The sequence below is a fragment of the Colobus angolensis genome, unplaced genomic scaffold (assembly GCF_000951035.1).
Source record: "Colobus angolensis palliatus isolate OR3802 unplaced genomic scaffold, Cang.pa_1.0 Scaffold312, whole genome shotgun sequence".
Taxonomy (NCBI): Eukaryota; Metazoa; Chordata; class Mammalia; order Primates; family Cercopithecidae; genus Colobus; species Colobus angolensis.
Window position 1 is genome coordinate 1,499,603 of NW_012116400.1, and position 23,982 is coordinate 1,523,584.

Genomic DNA, 23,982 nt, shown 5'->3' on the forward strand with positions numbered 1-23,982 from the left:
CCCGCCACTTCGCCCGGCTAGTTTTTTGTATTTTTTAGTAGAGACAGGGTTTCACCATGTTAGCCAGGATGGTCTCGATCTCCTGACCTCGTGATTCGCCCGTCTCGGCCTCCCAAAGTGCTGGGATTACAGGCTTGAGCCACCGCGCCCGGCCCCGACTCTCTTCTTTTGCCATTGATGAACACATCTGCCCAACGGAGAATACTTTGTGGCAGGAACTGAGGGTGGTTTCTGGCCAACAGTCAGTTAGATACCAGCTGTTGAATCACATGAATCATGACAACAATCACATAAGCTTAGAAACAACTATTTCCCCTGTGAAACCAAAGATGAGACCTCAGCCAGGTGAACATCTCAATTTGCAGCCTTGTAAGAGACCCCAAAGCTAAACTGTGCTCAGATCCAAGACCCACAAAAGTGATAGGATAACAAATATGTGCAGTTTTAACCTGCTAAGTTTGTGATAATATTGCTATACAACAATAGGCTTCTAATACTATAGGTCAAGGGTAACCTCAGTAATCTGTACCCCAAATGATTTCTGTGATCAACAAGGTCAGGGACATATGGATATGTGGGATCTGTACATTTTTGGCATTTGTTGTGATGTCAGTGATGAAGATATGAATATCTTGAGATGTTATGAGCTTCGAAGATAAAAGGCTTAGCAAGATAAACAATTTAACACTTATCAAGATAAAGCGTTTAAAATCGACAGCTCTGGGATCAAACTAAAGTTGAAGGTGCAGACATCAGTTTCTGACAATTCCAAATTGAATCTGAGCAAATTCCTTATATATGTGGTGAAGCCTACCCTTTTCTTAAAATTTAAGAACTGAGATGGAGAATAGAAACAGACTTCATCATTCAAAAGTCTAAAAAATGGCCTTAGAGAAAACAAACAACTTCACTGGGATGTGTATGTTTGGTATATTTGAGAGATAATAAATTCATCATTGAAGCCTTACCTTATATATTTCTATATAACCACACAGTTGAACAAATGTACTGCCTTCTCACTACCTTTCTGTACTCTTGTATACTTACTCTCTGTGTCCAAGTATCGCTTTTTTTTTTTTTTTTTTTTTTGAGACAGAGTCTTGCTCTGTCACCCAGGCTAGAAGGCAATGACTGGATCTCTGCTCACTGTAACATCCACCTCCCAGGTTCAAGCAATTATCCTGCCTCAGCCTCCCCAGTAGTTGGGATTACAGGCATCTGCTATCATGCCTGGCTAATTTCTGTACTTTTGTAGAGATGGGGTTTCACCATGTTGGCCAGACTGGTCTAGAACTCATGACCTCAGGTGATCCTCCCACCTCAGCCTCTCAAAATGCTGGGACTACAGGCATGAGCCACTGCACCTGGCCTCTTTTTCTTTCTTTTTTTTTTTTAAATTTCAGAATTCCTAACTCTACTATAAGCACTTTTCCAGAGAAAGTAACAAAGGGAATAAAATGATCTGCCTTCTGGAAAGCAATATTTAAGAAGCAAGTGGAAGAAATTTCTGCAAATCAGACTGAGAAGCTATATCCTGGCAGTGGGAAGAAAAGTGCTTTGATGATTTTACAAAAGGGAGACAAAGTAAACTAGACTATCAAATGACACAGAAAAATAGAATATAACCTTACATATTAGACTGTATTAATAAGGAAACAATCTTTGAAAGACCTAACTCTTCTATTTGTGTTGGTCTCTGATCTTAAATATTGCTGGGCACCGCATTTATTTAGGCCTATGTTACACATCTCTGGCTATACAATAAGTCACTTGGGAAGCTTTTAAAAATTACCATGCTCAGTCCCTTCTCATATGAATTAAATTAAAAATCAGCTGCAAATCACTGATTTAGACCAGTAGAATACTAATAAGTTGGAGCAAAACATAGTATAATAATTAAGAGTATAAATCTGAGTTTTAAATCCTAGCTCTGCCACTTCTTGCTTATTTGACTTTGGGCAAGTTATTTACTCAGGAAAGGCCTAAGGTTTTCATTTCAAAATGGAATAATAGGAATATGTAATCACTTACATCATACTAAAGACCTTAGAAGAATGCCAAACACATAATAAATGCTTAATGTATTTTGAACCATTTTCTTCTGAAAATGTCCCTCCAAATTCCTAAGTTGCCAGAGAATTTAGGCACTGGGATTATCTGAATTTCCTTTTTTTTGTTTAATCTTTGTGAGTACTTATATTTAAAAATTGATGATCTGGATTCTGTATAAAGCACATTAGTAAAGCCTCACCCTAGAATGGATTTCAAATTGGAATAATAATAGCCAATTTGTTTCAGTGCTCACTGGGTATCAGGGACGTTTCTCAGCACTGTATTATAACAATTCTTCTAGTGTGGTTCTATTACTATCTTTATTTTATAGGTGAGAAAGTGAGAAAGTGGGACTCAAGGATGTTAAATGAATTCCTCATGTGTCTCCCTTAGAAGTCTGAGTTCTTAACTATCCTGCTCTACTGCCTACCCTACACATGAAAGATTTAGGAAAACAAAAAAATACAGAGGTTACATGAGAGCACATCACTCCTGGCACACAACTACCTGGCCACACTGAGAAACAGCTCATTTTTTTTTACTTAATATTATTAACTTTTACACTTCCATGGGAAGCTGAAAATAGCAAATTTGTGCCCTCTGCTTAGTGGTGTAGTATTTTGAGTATTTTATTATTCTATTTTCTGGAAGTAATTTGAATAAAGAAATCAAAATACACATGACACAGAAATTCTCTTAAGGGTTCTTAGTGTTTGCTCCCTGTTAAATTGAGTCAAAATACCTCAACTTGATAATACAATTTTGTTTTCATAGATGAGCCAGGCTTTCAAAGGCAAAAGTATTGTCTCCCATACTTTTATTTTTCCATTGTGAGAGAATGGATTTTTAATAGTAAGATCCATTGAATATAATAGTAAATATCTAAGTAAAGTATGTGGACAAAGTTTCTTTTATATGCACTGTGATTTTGGCATATATAATTTTATTGCTTAGATTAATTTTCATTTCTCAATATGCGTTAGACTTCTATTTTTTTTTCCTGAAGAAGCAAAATTAAGCCTTCTTTCAGACTTAAAAACTTATTCTATTGTTTACATTGACTGACAAGATTTACTTAAATAAGAGTGGAGAATTCAAATGAGTGGAGAATATGGCTTATTTTTTCCTTCACCAAAAGCGTATCTTTTTATATTAGAACTTGTTTTTATTTAGACAGCTTTGATTCTGTTTTTTTCTCCTTAAATGTATTATCTGTTGATTTTCCATAAGCTTATAAATAACTGATTATAACAAAATAAAATATAAACAAATCAAAAGCTACACAAGTACTGCCATAGAACCAATGAAGAGAGATTATAACAATAAGGAGGAAAAAAAGAAAATTGGAATGAGCCAGTCTCAGTTTTAAAAGGCCTGGTACACTGACAAGTGAACATATAAGATCTTGGGGAAATTTTGTGCCTCTCTTCTTTTTCCATATTAGTCAGCTCAAATAAAAGTTCTGTTTGCTATTGCGCTAAGAGCAATTTCCTAGAGAAAACAAATCTTCAACTTAAATTTCAATCACATTTGGAATTTTCACATTATCTTTTCATTTTGTAAAATTCAGAAAGTAAATTACATAAAGTAAGTGTGCCTTCTGAAAGTATGATTTCCATGCTTCTCTCTCTCTATCACAGGATGGCTGAATTACTTTGTTAATTTATAATAGTGCTATCCAGCTCTTGTATGCAAAAAAAAAGAAGGAAAAAGGAGTGACTCTTACATGTTACTAACCCAATGGTTCAAGTTAATTAGACTATAATGTTCACATTTTGAGTTATACAATATTTTTCATAATAATTATACGCTATGGAGACATCTATTAAAAGCCTAAAGTGATCATTTAAATGCAAAATCTCTGATAGAACTCCATTATATTTTTCATACTAAATTAACACTACAGGCTTCTAATGGATGCTTTAATTAGGCATTGATGTAATCAGCAATATTTGGCAAAATAAAATCTGTCACTGTGAAATAGTCATTATGTTCAATTTCTGTCAGTCAATATTAAGTGTTTTGTGAACTTTATGATTTAAGTAAGAAGCTAAAACCTAAGTGAGAAAATAAAAATCCCCAAACCTCCTTATGTGCCATACAAAAAAAAAAATACATAGTCATTAAGCATCTTTTGTGTTTCATAATTGCCAAACAACCAGCTTCTTTATAGATATTTATACTCAGGGGCACTCCATTAGAAGGTTGTCTCAATGCTTCAGAGAATGAAAAAGTAAAAGGTCTATTCTAATTGAAATACACATGTTTCATCAAGCAAATCAAACGAAGTGTGTGTGTGTGTGTGTGTGTGTGTGTGTGTGTTTATATGCACCATTAGAAGAATTCCATGGTCAAAAGGGGAAAGAAGAGACAATTAGAAAGGGTCATGGAGTCAGCTGAGATGTAGAAACAGAAAAATGCCACACAAAAGGCAGGAGCAGTTCATGTAGGGGGTAAGCAATTACAGGCCAAGGGAGAGCTATGCTGGGAGAGAAAGTGGAGATGCTTACCAGTAATTTTCCCATTGGCTTCCAAGGGAGGCTGCCAACTCACAATGACGGCGCGAGGCTTCCCTTCCCTAGTAATGACTGTCAAGTCCTTGGGAGCAGAGGTGGGGGCTGTGAGGTGAGACAGAGACAAGGCCTTGTCATTGGGTGTGTGAAAGAAAATAAACATTGGTGCAACTTTCATCATGATGTTGACATTCAGAATCTATCGAGAAGTATATCATTTCTATTTTGTCATTTACAGTTTATTTCAAGGATTTGAATTAAGCAAGCAAACAAGGACACAAAAATTAATAATTTTTATGGAAATCAAATGATTCCCAAGGTGTGACTCTAGAGAGCAGAAGAGAGTATGTGTGAATATAAAGGAGAAAAGTACAGCTGGTATTTCAAGTGGGCTCACACTAAAAATATAAGAATCATTATAAGAAGGAAGAAATGTATGCTTAGTGAGATGGATGATTACATATCTTTTTTTAGTTTTTTAATTATTTTTATTTTTGAATTTTTTTTTGTGACAGGGTTTTGCTCTGTTACCCAGGCTAGAGTGCAGTGGTGCAATCATAACTCACTTCAGATTCAACCTCCTGGGCTCAAGTGATCTTCCCACCCCAGCCTTCTGAGTAGTCGGATCCACTGTTGCACACCACCACTCTTGGCTAATTTTTAATTTTAATTTTGATTTTTGTAGAGATGGGTCTCACTATGTTGCCACACTAGATGATTATATGTCTTCAAAAGAATTCTGTTACAACTGTAGGCATTTATAAATAAAAATGTCATCTAATTCTATACTTCCTTAAAAGCCAAAAAGTTTTCAAAAATAAGTTAAAACTGAGGTCAAAATATCTTAACTAGGTGACATATTAGTCATCTTCTAAACCAACAGGAAGGCACACATGAGAAATTTAAATAGAAGAGGTAGAAAATATCTATGAGTGTCTTAGTATCAATCCAGCATGAAATAACATGGCACAAAGGCCTGCTCCTAAGGCTACTTCTCCCACATGTTGTACTCAACACAATTTTAAATATTTAAAGTTGGCAGCAAACTGGCTAAGTTAGCCCAGCATCTTCCAGGTTTCTTCCAATCTGGTCTCTCACTTTCTATGTTTTGGAAGACAGTTTTCCTTCTGGGTAGCTCACAATGCTGCAAGTCTATTATTCACAGCATCTTTGCTACCCTTAGTCTAACAAAGGCAGATTCAGAACATATTGGGCTCTACATTTGGGATATGGAGGACTTTCCTGGTCTCCACATAAAAATTCTGTGTATGACAAGACAGTTAGAAATCAGTCTCTAATTCTGAACTCATCTTCACCCTATTCTCTTTGGTGCTTCTGCTGATCATATATTGCAGAATCTGGACATTATTAACACTGTATTTCCAGTATCTCTTCCTGAAGAGCATTCTGAATATGAGCCAAATAGAAGAGACATCCATCACTCCCATCTATCATACCATTTTCTTTCCAACACCCTGATCCTCAGAGTCACTGGGATTCCAGGTTAACCAAACGCGCAATTAATTTTAATCCTTGACAATGTACTTAATATATTCACATTTTCAAAAAACAAGAAGGGATGGATGAAGAAAGAAAATTAGAAGAGAAGGAGGGAAAGAAGGAGAAGAAAACATAGATCCAGTGTAGTTGATCCCTTAGCAAGAGACTGAATATATACTAACACAGTACAAAATAACAAATGTGGTGTAATATAATATGATATATATGGCTTAATGAAACCAGATCAGGAAATTCTTGCAAGAAATGCAGATTCATTATGGCACAACACTAAAAAGATAATGCTGTCTTAAAGAGGATTATTCTCATAGAAAGGTCATTCAGGATATTTTCCTGACTATGAATGGGAAGGTAAGATACAGTCACAAAATAACTTAGATTAATATATATCAAACATCACAAGGAATTTTCCACTTAAGGAAGTAATTAAAATCTTTGTATTTTTTACTAGTGAAAATAGCCTGTTTTGTCTTAACTATGTTAAAATTCAAATTGATGTTTGTTTAGAAAATAGTCAAATGATGATGATTAGATTGCTTCACTGAATCTGTTACGTATTCAAAAAGGATAAAGTGACTCTTCAACTTTGGCTAACAATATAATACATTGAAGAATTAGTTATTTAATTAAAAAAATCTAACAACCTATCTAATTCAGGTGCTGTGCAAGCTCTTATTTTTCCTCAAGTCATGTGAATATTGGTGAATAAAAATTTGGTATTGGAATTAATGACCTAAATGTCTAGCATTATCATATGAACTGCACACTATTCCTTAATATTTGGAAAATAATATGGCCCTCACAACTTCAATAATCCCTACCAAGTCAAATAGAATTCCTCTGGCTTGCTCTTCTCCTGAGTTCTTGAGTTCTGCCTGGAATGATTTCTAAAAATTCTTCATTGTCTACCCATTCTCCTTGGATTAAATATAAATAAAAATAAACACCAGGACCGCTAGGATTTATATTCTACTTTCTTTTACGTACTTCATTCCCCTTGTTGTCCCATGAACACTGTGTTCAACTTGCTTTGAGCCAATCATAAGTGTCTCTTTAATACATCATCTTTCTGACACCTGCTTAGGTATTTTTACACATGAGTTTTCCATCCTTTGGAAATCCCTGGAATGAATATGTGATGATTCAACTAAGCCACAGCTCAAATGTCACTTATTTTGTGAAACTTCCTCTTATTTTTCCAGACAGAATCTGCACTTTGTTTGCTCTGATTTCAACTTGTTCACAATTTTGTGATTATATTTCTGATAATACTTCAGGACTTTAAAAAATACTTTTTCTTTTTTATTGGACCATAATTTTCTCACAGACATAGACTCCTTACCAAGTTCCTATCTCAAGGCATGACAATTTTAAATGAACATTATTAAAAACCCTTAATTAATATCTTGGTCCACTAGACAAGCACTGCCCTCTGATTTATTTGGCTCTCAATTTTTCCTATACTTGTATTTCTTTAATAAGTGCATGAATGGAAGGTACCATTCAAGTTTCAGAATTCAGCCATTGGAATTGTATTGAACATTTGTTATTTGGACTGTCCAGTATCCCATCCTCTCCTCTTCCTTTTAAAGAAGCACTTGTTTTTTCTCTTTGAAAAACAAGCTCTACTCTGTATCCTGAAAGCTTGGTAGCAATGTTGATTGAAAATTCTATAGTCTTATCCCATCTTCTCCCTTCACCTGTCTCAAGAGATGTCAATAATGTTCTCTCTTTTGTGAAACAGAATCTACATACAAGGAAATAAAAAAGGTGGAGTCAAATAATTGCTATGGTAGCATCTTGAGGAGATAGACCAATAGTTCCTCATTTCTATAGCCTAGGAATGATAAGGCTGTTGCCTGTCTCTTTCCAAGTCCTAATTATTTAAGGTGTCCTTCCCGTCACTTTTATTTTACTTCATTTAACCAAAGTCAAATGAAGGATCATTATCTGGACAGAATGAAATGTTTGATTTCAAAAATTTTCCAGTCACTCGTATCTTTATCATGAGCCATTTCAACACATAATGGTGTAGCCCCATATGATCTTTATCTGACAGAAGAACTAGAAGCAAACTTTACAGTTATTTTTTTCACTGAATTTCCTTCTCACAGTTATAAAACCTGCAGACACTTGTGAATTCTTCTTGCTTCTTATCATCACTCAGGGATCCTATCCACATGCTATTTACACCTTTGCCCAGTTGATTACCTTTTATATTAACCACATTTCTAAAAGTTAATATCTTTTTGTTGGCAATGGGTATCACCACTGGTGTCTCTACAAGGCTAGGTGGTTAATGAGAAATCAATAGGGTGCATACATCAAGTCAGATGTTGGCATGCATTTTATGTTTATGAGAGGAAAAAAATGAATTAATTTGCTCATATTAAGATGAAAATACTACTACTTCTCTTTCACACAGGGAAGGCCAGATTTCTTACTATTTCATATTTACCTACATTCATCTCCTTTCAAATAAAAAGGAAGAGCACACTGTTTACTTGTTCACACTATCCAATAGCATGTATCTCATCCAGCTGGTCTTATTCACCCTAAGAAGCTGTGAACATTCTGAATTTAGGGTGGAATTCTGAGAAGAAGAGATAATACCAGGTAAAATAGAAAAATAGGATGTTAAAATTAAATTAGGTCAACTAGAAATCTACTTGTTGAAAGAAGTATCTACAGATATGTGAAAATATTCTCACTAGAACTCTAATGGTTAAGATAATAGTTGGAGAAAAAAATTAGAACTGCAATCCCATGGGACAAATTCTAATGGAAAGAGAAATTCAACTTACCCAAGAAAGAGCTTTATTGGCATTGTTTTAAATTTGAAAATTGGTGTAGTTTACCCACAAATATGATATATCATGAAACCAATAAAAAAAATTAAGCCCTGGATTCTTCAGAAGTTGGATTTCTGTGAACTATAAATGTCAAGTACACTGCATCCTTGTTAAGGTTATAAAGTCTACATTTATGATCCATAGTAAATGTGACCAGCAAAAATTACAGTGAATTGAATCACCCTAGATTTGAACTATTTAAAATTGCATAAAGGTCTTCTATTACGTTATTCCATTTCCAAAGAGTGAACAAGACCACCTGGAAACTCCTTCCCATATCCAGTCAAGGTTATTCACAGTAAATATCCATGAGACTTCAGTTGTAATGCAATGTTTTGTTTTGCATCTATTTTTTTTTTCAAGGTGGGAAATACCTACCATGACTATTATTCAAAGACACAACTGTTTTGGACAGAGTTCAATGGATAGATTTCTGTTCTTTACTTAAATGTAGTGAAACGAAGATTTACAGTTAGATCACCTGAGTTAACACCCTGAAAAAACCATGTATTGATCATGAAAGCAGATTATTTAAGCCATTGGAGATTCATTTATTTTTCTAGTGTGAGAAGAATACTCTTAGATATAAAAATGCTATGAACTATAGAGGATGAAATATTTTATATAGGATAAGGTATAATTGAGACACCATAGGGAACACATGCTCTAATTTCCACAGAACTTGGAAAATGCGATTACCAAGGGTCAGAAGTAGACATTTCCTCACATACCTGCTTCATACGTGGTGGCATGCGCAGTCATGCTCCAAGTACTGGACCTTCTATTTTTTGTTACCATGACCGAGAATTCATACATTGTGTTTGGTTTGAGGCCTGTTGCTGTGTAACTTAGAGATGTTGTGTCTTCTGACTATACACGTAGGAAATAGCAAAGAGATAAAAAATAAACTCTATCAACTTGGTAAATCAAGACATGTAAAAAGACTGTTAAATAACTCAGCACAAAAGTAATCTACTCCCAAACAGCAGAGGTATAGGGCATAGCACTGACTCGACTTCCCATCTATTAACCAGTTCACACTGGCTGATTATCCATCTACAATATAACCAATAAAATTAGGTATTATGGTTGTCCAAAGGCGCTACTAGATAGAAAATTTTCCAATTAGAGATGGTGAAACGTCTAACATGTTGAAGCATATTTTCCATATGATCAGGCATATAAGACTATGCCTCTTATAAATGTCAATTTGTGTTTGGTATTTAGATACCTTTTTTCAAAGTTAAATACTTACCTTTATTAAAGAACCAGAGCAACAGGACAAATTCCACTTCCTTTTGTCAACTTGATTTTTGAAATTTTCTACATTGAACTTAATTCATTTATAATCAAAATCTGTTTTTTTTTTTGCATAAGTTTTAATGTTATAGATTTTAAATAGAACATTGTTATTATTTTCCACTGGTAACAAAGTTAATTTATTAGAGTTCTACTGTTTATCATGTTTTTCAAAAAGCCTTTAAGGTTTAAACTTTTAGGGCTTCCAGAATCCATTTACATCTTATAGAGAACATGAGACAAAAGCAATGCTGCGTCACGTGGTTTTCATTCTTTGTGTAGACTTCACATTAAACAAACATTTAACGATGGTAACTGGAGCAATTGATCAAGGACGGAACAGCAAATTGGATAAATACTAAAGGATTACTTTGGTGTTTAAAGTGGTGTTGGTATTACTGAAGTCTTTTGAATCCATTCTTTGTCTTTTAAATGACAAGTTAGAGATATTTTAGTAGAAAGTAAATTATAGTTCTTTATTGCTTACTCAAAATATCAAAATGGGTAATAAAGAAAAAACATGCTGCAAGGTTTAATATGTTAAAGTATATTTTCCATATAAGCAAAAAAATTGAGACTGTCCTCTTATAAATACCATTTTGTGCTTGGTATGAGGTATCTTTCTTCAAAGTTAAATATTTTAAAACTTATTACATTTATTATCTATTTACGTCTAAAATAATTAAGAAAAGCTCTTTTCCCCCACTCATATCATATGTATCTCACCCTTACTACTGTAGGAAGGGATATCTTTTTAAAAAAATTCTGCTATGAATCCTTCTTAGGTTATAGTTATGAAAATTGTGTATTTCATTACAACACCAAATAAATATGTAACTGTGCTAATAACTTTTCGGTGATGTGCCTATCCAGCCTATTAAAGCGATGACCTCAACTATTTATCAGAAATCTTCTTAAAAATAACTGTAGGGTGGCACGGTGACTCACGCCTGTAATCCCAGCACTTTGGGAGGTCAAGGCGGGTGGATCACCTGAGGTCAGGAGTTCAAGACTAGCCTGACCAATATGGTGAAACCCTGTCTCTATTAAAAATACAAAAATTAGCTGGGCGTGGTAGCATTCACCTGTAGTCCAAGCTACTTGGGAGGTTGAGACAGGAGAATCTCTTGAACCTGGGAGATGAAGGTTGCAGTGAGCCAAGATCAGGCCATTGTACTCCAGCCTGGATGACAGAGTGAGACTCCATCTCAAAAGTAAAAAATAAGAAAAACCTGTAAAAATATATGCCCTAAATAAATGTAAATATTTTTTGGTATAATCAGGAGATGAAATTCCATCAAATAAAACACAAGGTGGTCAGCTAGTATCTGACATGCAGATATATTACTTCCACTTTTGCCTTCCTTCATGATCATGAACATGATCTAAGTCTTAGAAATGGAAATAAAAGGGAGAAATGAGGCAATAAGAAATATTTTAGGTAAGAGAGAAGAATCATATCTCAGTAAAAACAGTTTCTGGGCACAGACACCACTAGCATTTGAGAGGCCAACCAGTAAGATCGTCTTTGTGTTCTAGATTGACACCTTTACATTCTTTAATACCATGAATTGCTGAGTTTCCTCTAAAACCTTATAGAAAGCTACTGCTTATCTTTAAAAAAGCCTAGAAATACTTTGGAAAAACATGGCCAGTTATCTCTGTGAGTATAGAATAACCAGATAATACCTCTCTGAGCCTTACTTTTTTTTTTTTTTTTTTTTGAGATGGAGTTTTACTCTTGTCACCCGGGCTGGAGTGCAATGGTATGATCTCGAGTCACTGCAACCTCAGCCTCTCGGGTTCAAGCAATTCTCATGCCTCAGCCTCCCATATAGCTGGGATTACAGGTGCCCCCCAACCACGCCCAGCTAATTTTTGTATTTTTTAGTAGAGATGGGGTTTCGCCATGTTGGCCAGGCTGGTCTCGAACTCCTGACCTCAGGCGATCCACCCGTCTCGGCTTCCCAAAGTGCTGCGATTACAGGCGTGAGCCACTGAGCCCAGCCTGAGACTTTTCTTGTGTGCAAAATGGACACAACCATAGCACTGACTTCATAGCATTATTTAAAGTGCAAACTAAGACAAGTAAAACATAATGTTTGGCCCAGAGAAAGTATTAAATAAATCTTAGATACATTATTTCATGCATTGTCTCTTGTATATAATTTTAGGCATGTGTTATATGCTCCCCCCATTAAGTTATATGCAGTTTGAGAGCTGAGACTGCATCCTGCACAACTTCATATCCTCTGTAACATCCATGTTCTATCTAGTAAGCACTAGTCAACACTCAATGGATATTTTGAATAGAAATTTGTATAAAACATCATATGATTAAGTACCTTAAAAGAAAAATATATAGAAAATATCTCCATTTGATCGGCAAAGTTAATACAGGGTTTTAGACAATCAAAACATGAGCATCTGTATTATAGCTTGCTTTGGGACTAAAATGGAACTAGAAGAGCACTCCTGTGGGGAAATCCCTGGATAATGCCATTGGGGTCATCTGAGATTCAGCTCTAGTTTAATGAGGAATTTCTGTCAAGTTATATCGCCTACCTCTGTCTTCATACTTAACTACAAAGAATCTCATTGTTTTTACAGTAAGTATGGATATTTCCATCATATAGATGAGAAAAATGAGACTGAGCAGGGTAAGTTTCATGACAGGATGTTGCAAAGTCAACCCCTGAGCCCAGGTCATGTGGCTCCATGTCTGTTTTGTTTCATATCATGTGTATGTCCTGCCTACCTTTTAAAGCTGTAGTGGAAATGAGATGAAGTAAAGATATGACATTGACTTGAAAAGTACAAAGTGAAAACTCAAACAGTCTATTATCATTATTTGTAAAATTTAAATTTATTGTGCATCTTTCTAGTTTCCCCTAACCCTCCTTACATCAGGTTGTGGATATATATGGAGAGAGAGAGAGAGAGGGAATAATATGTTAGTAATTGAAAACCTTCTGTCAGGAAGATGAAGGGAAGAAGAACAGCGCCTCACAGGCGTTCTTTGTGAGATTCAGTAATTCCATGTCTGCTGTAGTAACTATTCAACTGAAATAATTTGTTTCAGGAAATTTTGGAACTCAAACCATTCTGGAGAAAACAATCATTATTCCTTAGAACATTTCACATTCTGGCAAAGTCGCCATGGCCATTCTGTGAAATGAATGTATCGACAAAGTACAGCAATTATGACATAAAATTTTTAAAGTGAGAAAGTAACCTTTTAAAAGTAAACTTAGAGAATCGGGTAATCTATATAAAAAGAGCTGTTTTTTTAATGGTCTCATACATTTCATTGGTTGTCTTTTCTGATGATGTTATCTTTATTTATAGTTCTGCTGAATCTTAAATTTACTACTGTAAGGAGATGGATAGGGTACTTACTACATACCTTATATCAGTGATACTGTTTAGACTTGCCTAGAGAGTTTTTCCAAATACCTCACCTAACAAGGCAGCAGTACCAAAGAAAACTGTCTTTAAATGGTTTCAACTAAAATCTGATTTATGATGAAATGTGAGTTTTATGGAATTTAAAAGTTGAAAGACACCAGAGGAAGATCCAGCATGGCTACGGGCAGAGAGAGGCAAGCTTATAGAATTGGTGTTGGGATTTTGCCACAGCTCTAGGACTGGAGTTAAAAACACCCTCGAAATATTTTCATACCCCCAAAATCACTACTAGCTTGAGGCTGGATTCAGGAGGATGGTAGTTCAGTGAAAAGAACATTGGCTAAACTATCAGGAGATCTAAAATCTCAAGAGCTACCCCAATCGAGTGGTACAAAAGGAGTAGGAAGAAGACAGATGGCCAGGGTTGAACTATTTGATTTCTTAGTTGTTGGGTGACATTTATGCTCTTATTTTCAAAACTGACTTCTTCATTCCCAATCAGTATCTTGTGAAAGTTTAAGTTCTAAATGTGTTTTTATACATTGTATCTCTCAAATAACTTATGAATTCTTTTAAGTTTATCCATAGAGCTGAGTGTATAACTCATCCTAAAATTATATGTAATAAGTAACAATGACTACAACATGTTTTCTTTCAAAATAAACCATGTCTCTGATGTAGTATATTTCTAGGTACATAGTAGGTTCTTGACAACTACTTGTTGATCTTCTCATTTTTGTCTACATTTGTATATTTTCTATATATAGTAAAATCATAGCAGTTTCAGGAGGTAACAAAATTATCTTAGTATATAACTAGTTGTTCTGATGCCTGAGGCTGGTTGATAGAGACTTGAAAGTGGTAATGACTGTCTCAAATATGTATCCCTGAGGAGCTCTTAAAGAGGCTTTGAGATGACTAGACAAGAAGGGAGAGCTGGTGTATTCATATTAGCTAAAGGGGAGTGTAGATTGTGAGTTTTCTTTACCACATAAGGGTGTTTTCAAGGCTAAATGAAGAAGATGTTAATGGCTTAGAGTGCTGAGGTTACAAAAAGTATCTTCAAGTTATCTATTCCCAGTTATATTCACTGAAAGATGGGTCTCTGTGACATTAACAGGGTCGCTTTGGAAATCAATCTAGATTCCAAATGGAAAAAAAAAAAAAGATACCAAAATCTATCCAGAAAATTAACATAGATCTCTGCTATTTTCAAAGGACAATGACATTCTCTTGCACAGAATCAAATCATTTATACGAACTCAGCATCTGGTGAAAATCAAATAACGTTTTACAGCACTTGATATTTTCCTACCTTGCCTTAGAATTGTTTCCTAAAATACAATTATTCTCATGTTAATTTTAGATATTGAGTTATTAAAATACTTCGTTTTTCCACATAGATACACAGCGGCAAAACGACTCATGACAGTCCAGGAGGGGTTTAAAACAATGCATTAAACAACTGTCAGTTCATTTTAAATTTTCAAGTAGAACTTCACCTTGTATTTTGCACTCGCAGAAAAGCTGGTTCTCCACCGGACAGTGTAAAGTCGCACCTCAGATGTCTTTTGGTTCTTAGGGACAGAGTTGTCTGCCCAGCTGACCCTCACAGCATCATGGGTAAGAGCCACAGCCTGTACACCTACTGGTGGGAGCATGGGGGTGGAGAGATCTGGGACCGAGGTGGGGAAATCATCAAGCAAAGGATAATAATCAACTGGGTCAGTGGGATCTGGGTTTAAAAAACCCACCAAATGAAACAAACAAATAAATACGTAAATAAAAGCGTTAAAAAATAAATATCAGTGGTAACACATCACAATGAGTTAAATGCATGGCAATAATGATGAAAAGGGAACATAAGAAGAACAGAAAAAAATGTAATTAATTCAATCGGAAAACACATTAGAAACAGTATTGCTATATTGCAAAAAAGTAATTGAATATTTTCTATAATTTACTCATTCCCCTAGAGTGGTTTTATCAATTTGACTGTCACTTCTGCTTATATATTTTAAAGTTCATTTTTTAAATGTTGCACGTTGCTTCTTAAAAGATATAGTCACAGAATCTATCAGTTTTATTACTACATAATTTAAAATAATAAGATAAAAAAGGGGTTCAGGTTTATTTCTGTCTATGAAAAAACTAATTGTTTATCTAATACCTAATTTTTTGTTTATTTTCTCCCCTTTGTCTAACTTAATAGGGTTTCCCTAATGTTTTTGTTGTTGCTTAGCTTGTATCCACACACACATTTCCTAGGCAAGAAAGACATAAATAATAAAGAACAAAGTACCCTGACATCCACAGCAACCTGTGTGTGACTGTGATTGCACAAAGTCAGAGTGACCAGGTACACATGATCCCATGGATCAATTACATATTTGATAACTAAGTTTCAGACAGCACCTGATTTGTCAGGCTTTCTTAGAGTGGAATCCTTGAAAATGTAGAAGTGTGATTTTACCCACATTCTCACAGAGTAATTAGCTAAGGTTTTAGTCTTGGTAGGAGTTCCCATATTCCACATTCCTAAAATTTTATATTATTGGATGGGAAGACAGGATTAACTACAGACTTATGAGATTTACACTGAGGTATATACATGCTTTGATCCATAATATAATGGGAATCTGCATAATGATGTGTGTGTCTTTACAAAATTCTCCAAAACACCTTGTAATCATGTTTATGCTGTGATATCAGAATAAGGGAAGCTGATTTTGTGGCCATAGTAATAGTCTAACTTTGAACATTTGATTTTGTGCTTAAAACATTTACATTTAAAAATATCTTTATATTATGTAGTATATATTCTAACAAAAAAAATAAGATGCGATAATGTAACTCTCAGGCTGGGCATATGATGACATTTGGGGAGATGAGACCTACTAAAATGTTGGGTGTCTACAGCAGCATAATACATGGTTTATTTTTTTCAACAACCTAGTTTAAAGTGGATTGACTGCTGGCAGGTTTTGATGATTACTTCACTTTGTCTACTGCATTTCAAATGCCTATCTCCTATTCATCACTTATTTTCCAATGAATTATTTAGTAGTTTACTAGTCTGTGGTCTTTGGAGCAAAATATAAAACTGAAAACAAAAACTGGAAAAAAAGGAGAGAGAGAGAGAGAGAGAGAGAGACAGAGACAGAGAGAGAGAGAGACAGAGAGAGAGAGAGAGAGAGAGTTGTGTTTAAAATTTAATGACAGAGCCCAGGCTTTCTGCGTTTTCTTTGATGTCTCTTTTTATTAAGGCATCCTTTAAACTCAAATGGATTTATAAAATGATGAAGGGGAAAGAGAAGACGTTGCAGTCTCCACAAGGATTCCAATCATTCATCAGATTTGTGTAGCAGTGGAAGATATTTTTGCCAAATTAAAGCAGGTGCTACTTTGCTTTACTTGTTTCCATTTTTATCTGACTTTACAAGAAGAACGTGATATACATATGGGAAGTTCTCTAATTTACAGACTCCTTTTTTGACCTATGTTACTGGATTACCCTCTTTGTTTTATTAATCCAGGTTTATTGGTAAACATATTAACTGTATAGTTTTTCACAGGTGCCATTCATAAGGTTTTGAAATAGGGTGATTCTTCTTCAAGAAATGGTAACAGTCAATCCTGCTATTTCTGATCTTAAATGAGTACACTATTCATGACTATTGTTATTGAGTTTCTTGGACTCAGTTCCAGAATGCTTCTCTCAAATTTCAAGCAAGGGTGTTGGGTGGTATTTTACCGATGGACTTACACAGTCCAGAAATTTCTATCCTTGGCCAAGTTTTATCTTTCCCATTTTATGGAATAATATTTTTTTCAGGTGTGGCTTGTCATCCTACATGACACTGCCTCCAGAATGGTGCTAGTACAATGACCAGTAGTTATATGAACTACTTAAGTTTAAACAAATTAAAATTAAATAACAAAACATTCACTTCTTGTGTTGCACTAGGCAATTTCAAGTGTTAAACTGTTACAAAAACCTAGTGTCTGATGCAGATATAGAGCATTTCCAACAAAGCACAGCATTATCATGCATAGCAGGCACAGACATTAATACATATTGCATATATTAATAGTCTTTTTCTCTCAGGTCAGAAACTGTAAATATTTGAATAATTGAATTTAACACATTCTTTTGTTGCTACACAATTTTTTTTCTCTTCCTACTACTGGGTAATTTATACACTGACTTTGAGTGGTTATATTCAAAAGAATTGAAAAAAAGTTTAATAAAAGACAAAATATAGCCTCAGAATTTTTGCTAAGAAAGAAATCCGTTTGATTCCTAACAGGTGTTTTGGTAAGTGCCCATGAATGTTCAGTCATTATATTAACATTCAAAATGAACTTTAGATGGGTGTGGTGACTCATGCCTGTAAAACCAACACTTTGGAAGGCTGAAGCAGGAGGATTATTTGAGGCCAGGAGTTCAAGACCAGCCTGTGCAACATAGCAAGACTCCAGCTCAAAAAAAAAAAAAAAAAAAAAAAAATGCCGGGTAGGTGGTGCACACCTGTAGTCCCAGCTACCCGGGAGACTTAGGTGGGAGGATCCCTTAACCCCGGGAGGTCAAGGCTACGGTGAGCCATGACTGCACCACTGCACTCCAGCTTGGACAACAGAATGAGACCCTATCTAAAAAAAATGAACTCTAAAATAATAATGCAATTTTACATGTGGATTGTACTTCACTTTAACATTGATAAAGCAGTTGAGAACAAATCAATTCAGCAGCATATTTTATTAGTCTTCTGATTTTTATCTTCTTCCCTTCTCCAGGCTCAAGATATCTTGTCCTTAAGACAACAAGAAATAAAGGGCTTTACAGCAAAAATGAGACAATTAATGCATTTGGCCAGGTGAGACTTTCAGCAGCTCTAATGCTGATATTTCCAGTATGGGATGAGGCTCTAGAGCTCACCAACATCTGTGGGCACATGTGTGTAGACAACTCCATAGCCTGATGCTTATTCTAGCTTGAGGATTTATTGCCTGTGATATATTTTGTAGTTACATTATATGGGCCCTTGTTCAAGACAGTGCATGGTACTCCTTTGCAGAAGCTTAGAGATAGAGGATGTCTTCTACATGGCACTGACACATTTATTAATTGAGTTTCCTTAACCTTTTATTTCATCTGTCCTTTGTTCTCCATGACATATGAAAGCAAAATAAAATAATTCTGCCACTTCCAGAAAAAGTGTTTTTTTTTTTTTTTTCCTTTGAAAAAGGCTGGAATCGGCCGGTTGCGGTGGCTCAAGCCTGTAATCCCAGCACTTTGGGAGGCCGAGACGGGCGGATCACGAGGTCAGGAGATCGAGACCATCCTGGCTAACCCGGTGAAACCCCGTCTCTACTAAAAACACAAAAAACTAGCCTGGCGAGGTGGCGGGCGCCTGTAGTCCCAGCTACTCGGGAGGCTGAGGCAGGAGAATGGAGTGAACCCAGGAGGCGGAGCTTGCAGTGAGCTGAGATCTGGCCACTGCACTCCAGCCTGGGCGACAGAGCGAGACTCCGTCTCAAAAAAAAAAAAAAAAGAAAAAAAAAAAAAGAAAAAGGCTGGAATCACACATTCTTCTTGAACCCCTTAACTGGCTTTTCTTCAGTAAGAAAATTCCTCACACAAATTCCAACTATTAGTATTATTTCAACTCTCAGTTCCTTCAGGATCTGAGTCATCAGAAAACAAAAATTGCTTGGATCACTGGTGTTTTAGAAACTACTTTGGGAATGTCATATGCTAGAATTAATGCAACAAATGCAAGAAAAAAGAAGCTGATGACTCCAGTGGTTCTTTCTGAACAACTTACTTTCAGTTTATTTGAATTCTTTCACCTTTACCAGTTTCTGATTGAAAAGTGACTTTTATTTGCCACCTCAGTGGTCCTTCCTTGTGGCCATTAGTTTTGGGAAGAGAATAAGAGCTTAAAAAGACTGACTGTAGTATCATTTTGCACGGCCTGATCACAAGTGCCAAGTCACCATGGCAACAAGAAGCTCCTGGGGATCTTTTACTATAGGCAGGACAGAGATGGTCACTAAAGGAAAATTATGGGACACAATGGTACAGCCAAAGTGGTCTGTTTGCTCTCAAAGAATATTGTTGCTGGCTGAACAAGAGAATAAAGTTAAAATCCCAGACACCCATCATGTTAGCTCTTAGTTTGTATCCTGAATTTCAATTCTTCTCATCTCTCAATATTTGGAGACAACACATTTGATAGTAAATATTCTCTGGGTTATTTACTCTTTTAGAGAAGTCATGAATCCCTTTGATTATACAATGAATGGTATATATGGTCTCCACAGATAAATAAATATACTGACATCCGCCCAAAAATTTGCATTCTACTTTAGACAGATCTTAAACCTGGAAACAATGGTCAAAGATTCAAAGAGACTACAATAGCAACTTTGCCTTAAATAATACTACTAAAATTAATACAGTGACAGTATATTCTGGAGACCATCACATAACAATTATGAATTCAAAGAACAACTGTATTCTTAAGACAGTCTACGAATGAAGTTTGTACATTTGGCAAACAAACTGCACTAAGTTCACACAAATTTGGGCAGAAGTAGCAGCCACGGGATTCCACTATTTATTTTATAACCATTTCTTCCAACTCATCCAAATTTCAAACTTCAGTAACATCTCATGTTCTCTGGTGCCTGCTATCTCAGATCCTTTGTTTTCATTAAGGGGACAATATCTGACAAGTTAAATGAGGTCTGAAGGGTGTGAGGGGGCAGGTTCAATGTATTAATGAGAAAGGGAACTTGGGTTTTACTTGGAGATTTCAGACATAAATCTGTGGCAGGGGGTTGGGAAAGTAGTCAAGTGACTTTCCAGGGACTCTGAATAGCCCTACAAATGTGTTGTTCATTGTATTTTGGACTAAGCCTAGGCATGCTAACAAATAGCCTCCATAAATAGTTTGGATCTCACCATCTTACCCATTTCTTTCTCAGTTTCCTGAACCCTTTTACTCTTATGTACTGCCTTTACAGTTCAACCAACAGTAAAATTCCTAAGGGTGACAAGGCCTTAAATCAGCTATCCCTTTAATGTTCTGAGGCCCTGGGCACTGCTTGGGTGACCCAGAGGCCCAGCTCAGGACAATACCACCTATGTCACTCAGCCTAATGCAAACTACCTCCGAAGGCCAGCTCTTCCTTGTCATCTTAGTTTGAAAGACCCTGTGTGGAGAAGCAAGTGTCTATTTAGGCATTTGGCAACCTTTATGCAGGGACAAAGATGGCATTGATTTGAGACAAGCTGCTCAGGAGATGGAAACATGGTATCAGGGCACCAAAACTATGATGCTATTGTGAAGGAACAGACTGAGAGATCTATATTCTCTAAGTCCATGTGCGAATTTACAAACTGAATTCCTCCCACTTAATTTTGACAACCAAAGAAATAAAAAAATGCTTGCATATGTGTGCATGTATACATGTGTACATATCAGACTCAGAGGATAATAATTCTCTGAGGATTATCAGAGGATAAAGAAACAATATATTCATTTTTGTTTCTTTGTGTTTTATTTTAGTTTTTCTTTTTTCACCATAAATCAAATACTACTTTGTCAGAGGATGATTAACAATTTCACTTACCTGTTATAGACTTGGTGGTGGCACTTTCATAAAGAGGAACTCCTTCTCCAGCATTGTTAAAAGCTTTTAGGGAGATTACATAATGGGAACTTGACTCTGGAGAAAAAACAGAAACAATATGAATGTGTTGATTTATTTAACATACTGAAATATTCAGGGCAAACATTTTCCTCAAAACAAATTTCATATAATCTACTTGGTAAATTATTTAAGAATGAGTGAGTTGGATTCAGAAAGGAAAGTGGCAGTGGATGGTAGCAACAGGGGTTTTTGATCTTCTTCAATCCCCATATGAAAACATACTGAACTACTAGGTAGAAAACAGAAAGCATTTAGCCACTCGCTGCAAACCTGTATGATGATGTGTGCCCTCAAACCCTAATATACAAGTGGGTGTGAATAAACAACCAACAGCCTCATCATTTGTTCGTTATCTGCATCTGTGTAAGAAACATCAAAGGGAAGCATCAAACCTAAAAACAGGATAATTCTAAAATAGGTATTAGCAAATGCTGGAAAGCACAGCAAATCAGTTTCAGAACAACAAATTTAAACACTCAAAACTGATCGGCAAAGTCTCCTCTCTAGGACTGTGCCCAAACTGGGGACAACCTCTTGGGAACTGATGTAAGACATAAGCAAGATTGAAACAATATTGATGAAGGGGAGAGAAAGTCCAGATAAAAGTAGGGGAGAAGAAGAACCATGAAAATTCAGAAAGCAAGGTGCCATAGTTTTTAGTCTGTATCTGGAGCTGGCAAACTTTTGTAGGCCCAAATAGTAAATACTTCAGCTTTGAATGTCACATCATTTCTGTCACATTTTTGTCTCTGTTTATTTGTTTACAACTCTTCAAAATGTAGGAACCACTCATAACTCAGGCGCCCATACAAGAACAAGACCTGGGCCAGATTCTACCTGTAACCTGTAGTTTGGGGAACCCTGTCTAATGTAAAGAACAGGACAGGGAGCTCTGTGTATTGAGAAGAGCTCTCTGAATTTCTGAAAGAACAGAAAAAACAAATTATATAAGCGTAAGCAATAAAAATGTATTGAGGTAAATTTTTTTACAAAATTACCATAAGAAAAAATAAAATAGGAGAATATCATTCCTATAGAAAATTACAGAAAATGGATAAAAAGTAGAAGAAAATACCCAAGAAAAATAGATCAAAACTGCAATCTTTTGCGGTGGCGCGACCAAGATGGCCGAATAGGAACAGCTCCAGCCTCCAGCTCTCAGCATGAGTGACACAGAAGAGGGGCGATTTCTGCATTTTCAGCTGAGGTACTGGGTTCATCTCACTGGGGTGTGTCGGACAGTTGGTGCTGATCCGTGGGTGCAGCCTGACCAGCCAGAGCTGAAGCAAGGTGAGGCATTGCCTCACCTGGGAAGCTCAAGGGGGAAGGAAATGCCTTTTCCTAGCCAAAGGAAATTGAGACACATAACACCTGGAAAATCGGGTAACTCCCACCCTAATACTGCGCTTTACCAAGGGTCTCAGCAAACGGCATACCAGGAGATTATATCCCACACCTGGCCCAGAGGGTTTCACGCCCACGGAGCCTCCCTCCTTGCTAGCACAGCAGTCTGAGATCTAACTGCAATGCAGCAGTGAGGCTGGGGGAGGGGCGCCCGCCATTGCTGAGGCTTAAGTAGGTAAAAAAAGCCACCAGGAAGCTCGAATTGGGTGGAGCCCACCACAGCTCAAGAAGGGTGGCCTGCCTGCCTCTGTAGACTCCTCCACTGGGGATAGGGCATACCTAAACAAAAAGCAGCAGAAACCTCAGCAGAGGTAAATCTCCCCATCTGACAGCTTTGAAGAGAGCAGTGGATCTCCCAGCATTGAGATCTGAGAACAGACAGACTGCCTGCTCAAGTGAGTCCCTGACCCCTGAGTAGCCTAACTAACTGGGGGACATCCCCCACTAGGTGCAGACCAATACCTCACACCTCACATGGTGGAGTACACCCCTGAGACAAAGCTTCCAGAACAAGAATCACACAGCAACACTCGCTGTTCAGCAATATTCTATCTTCTGCAGCCTCTGCTGCTGATACCCAGGCAAACAGGGTCTGGAGTGGACCTCAGGCAAACTCCAACAGACCTATAGCTGAGGATCCTGACTGTTAGAAGGAAAACTAACAAACAGAAAGGACACCCACACCAAAACCCTATCAGTATGTCACCATCATCAAAGACCAAAGGCAGATAAAACCACGAAGATGCAGAAAAAGCAGTGCAGAAAAGCTTCAAATTCAACAAATCAGAGTGCATCTCCCCCTCCAAAGGAACGTAGCTCATCTCCAGCAAGAGAACAAAGCTGGACGGAGAATGACTTTGATGAGTTGAGAGAAGAAGGCTTCAGTCAATCAAACTTCTCGAGCTAAAGGAGGAACTAAGGTAACCAGCAAAAAGAAACTAAAAACCTTGAAAAAAGAATGGCTGAATGGATAACTAGAATAATCAATGCAGAGAAGACCTTAAAAGAACTGATAGGGATGAAAACCATGGCATGAGAACTACATGACAAATGCACAAGCTTCAGTAACTGACTCAATCAACTGGAAGAAAGAGTATCAGCGATTGAAGATCAAATGAATGAAATGAAGCGAGAAGAGAAGTATAGAGAAAAAAGAGTAAAAAAAAAAAAAAATGAACAAAGCCTCCAAGAAATATGGGATTATGTGAAAAGTC

General features: G+C 36.4%; 1 protein-coding gene across 1 annotated transcript in view; it reads right to left on the reverse strand.

Annotated features, from left to right (window-relative positions):
* DCC (DCC netrin 1 receptor) overlaps window positions 1-23,982 on the reverse strand; it is a 1,279,089-nt gene that overhangs the window by 143,988 nt on the left and 1,111,119 nt on the right. Inside the window, exons 16-19 of the mRNA XM_011950993.1 lie at window positions 21,284-21,379; window positions 15,145-15,377; window positions 9,667-9,805; window positions 4,563-4,670 (exon numbers count right to left, since the gene is read on the reverse strand). Coding sequence (XP_011806383.1) covers window positions 4,563-4,670; window positions 9,667-9,805; window positions 15,145-15,377; window positions 21,284-21,379 — 576 coding nt within the window. The remainder of the gene's footprint in view (window positions 1-4,562; window positions 4,671-9,666; window positions 9,806-15,144; window positions 15,378-21,283; window positions 21,380-23,982) is intronic.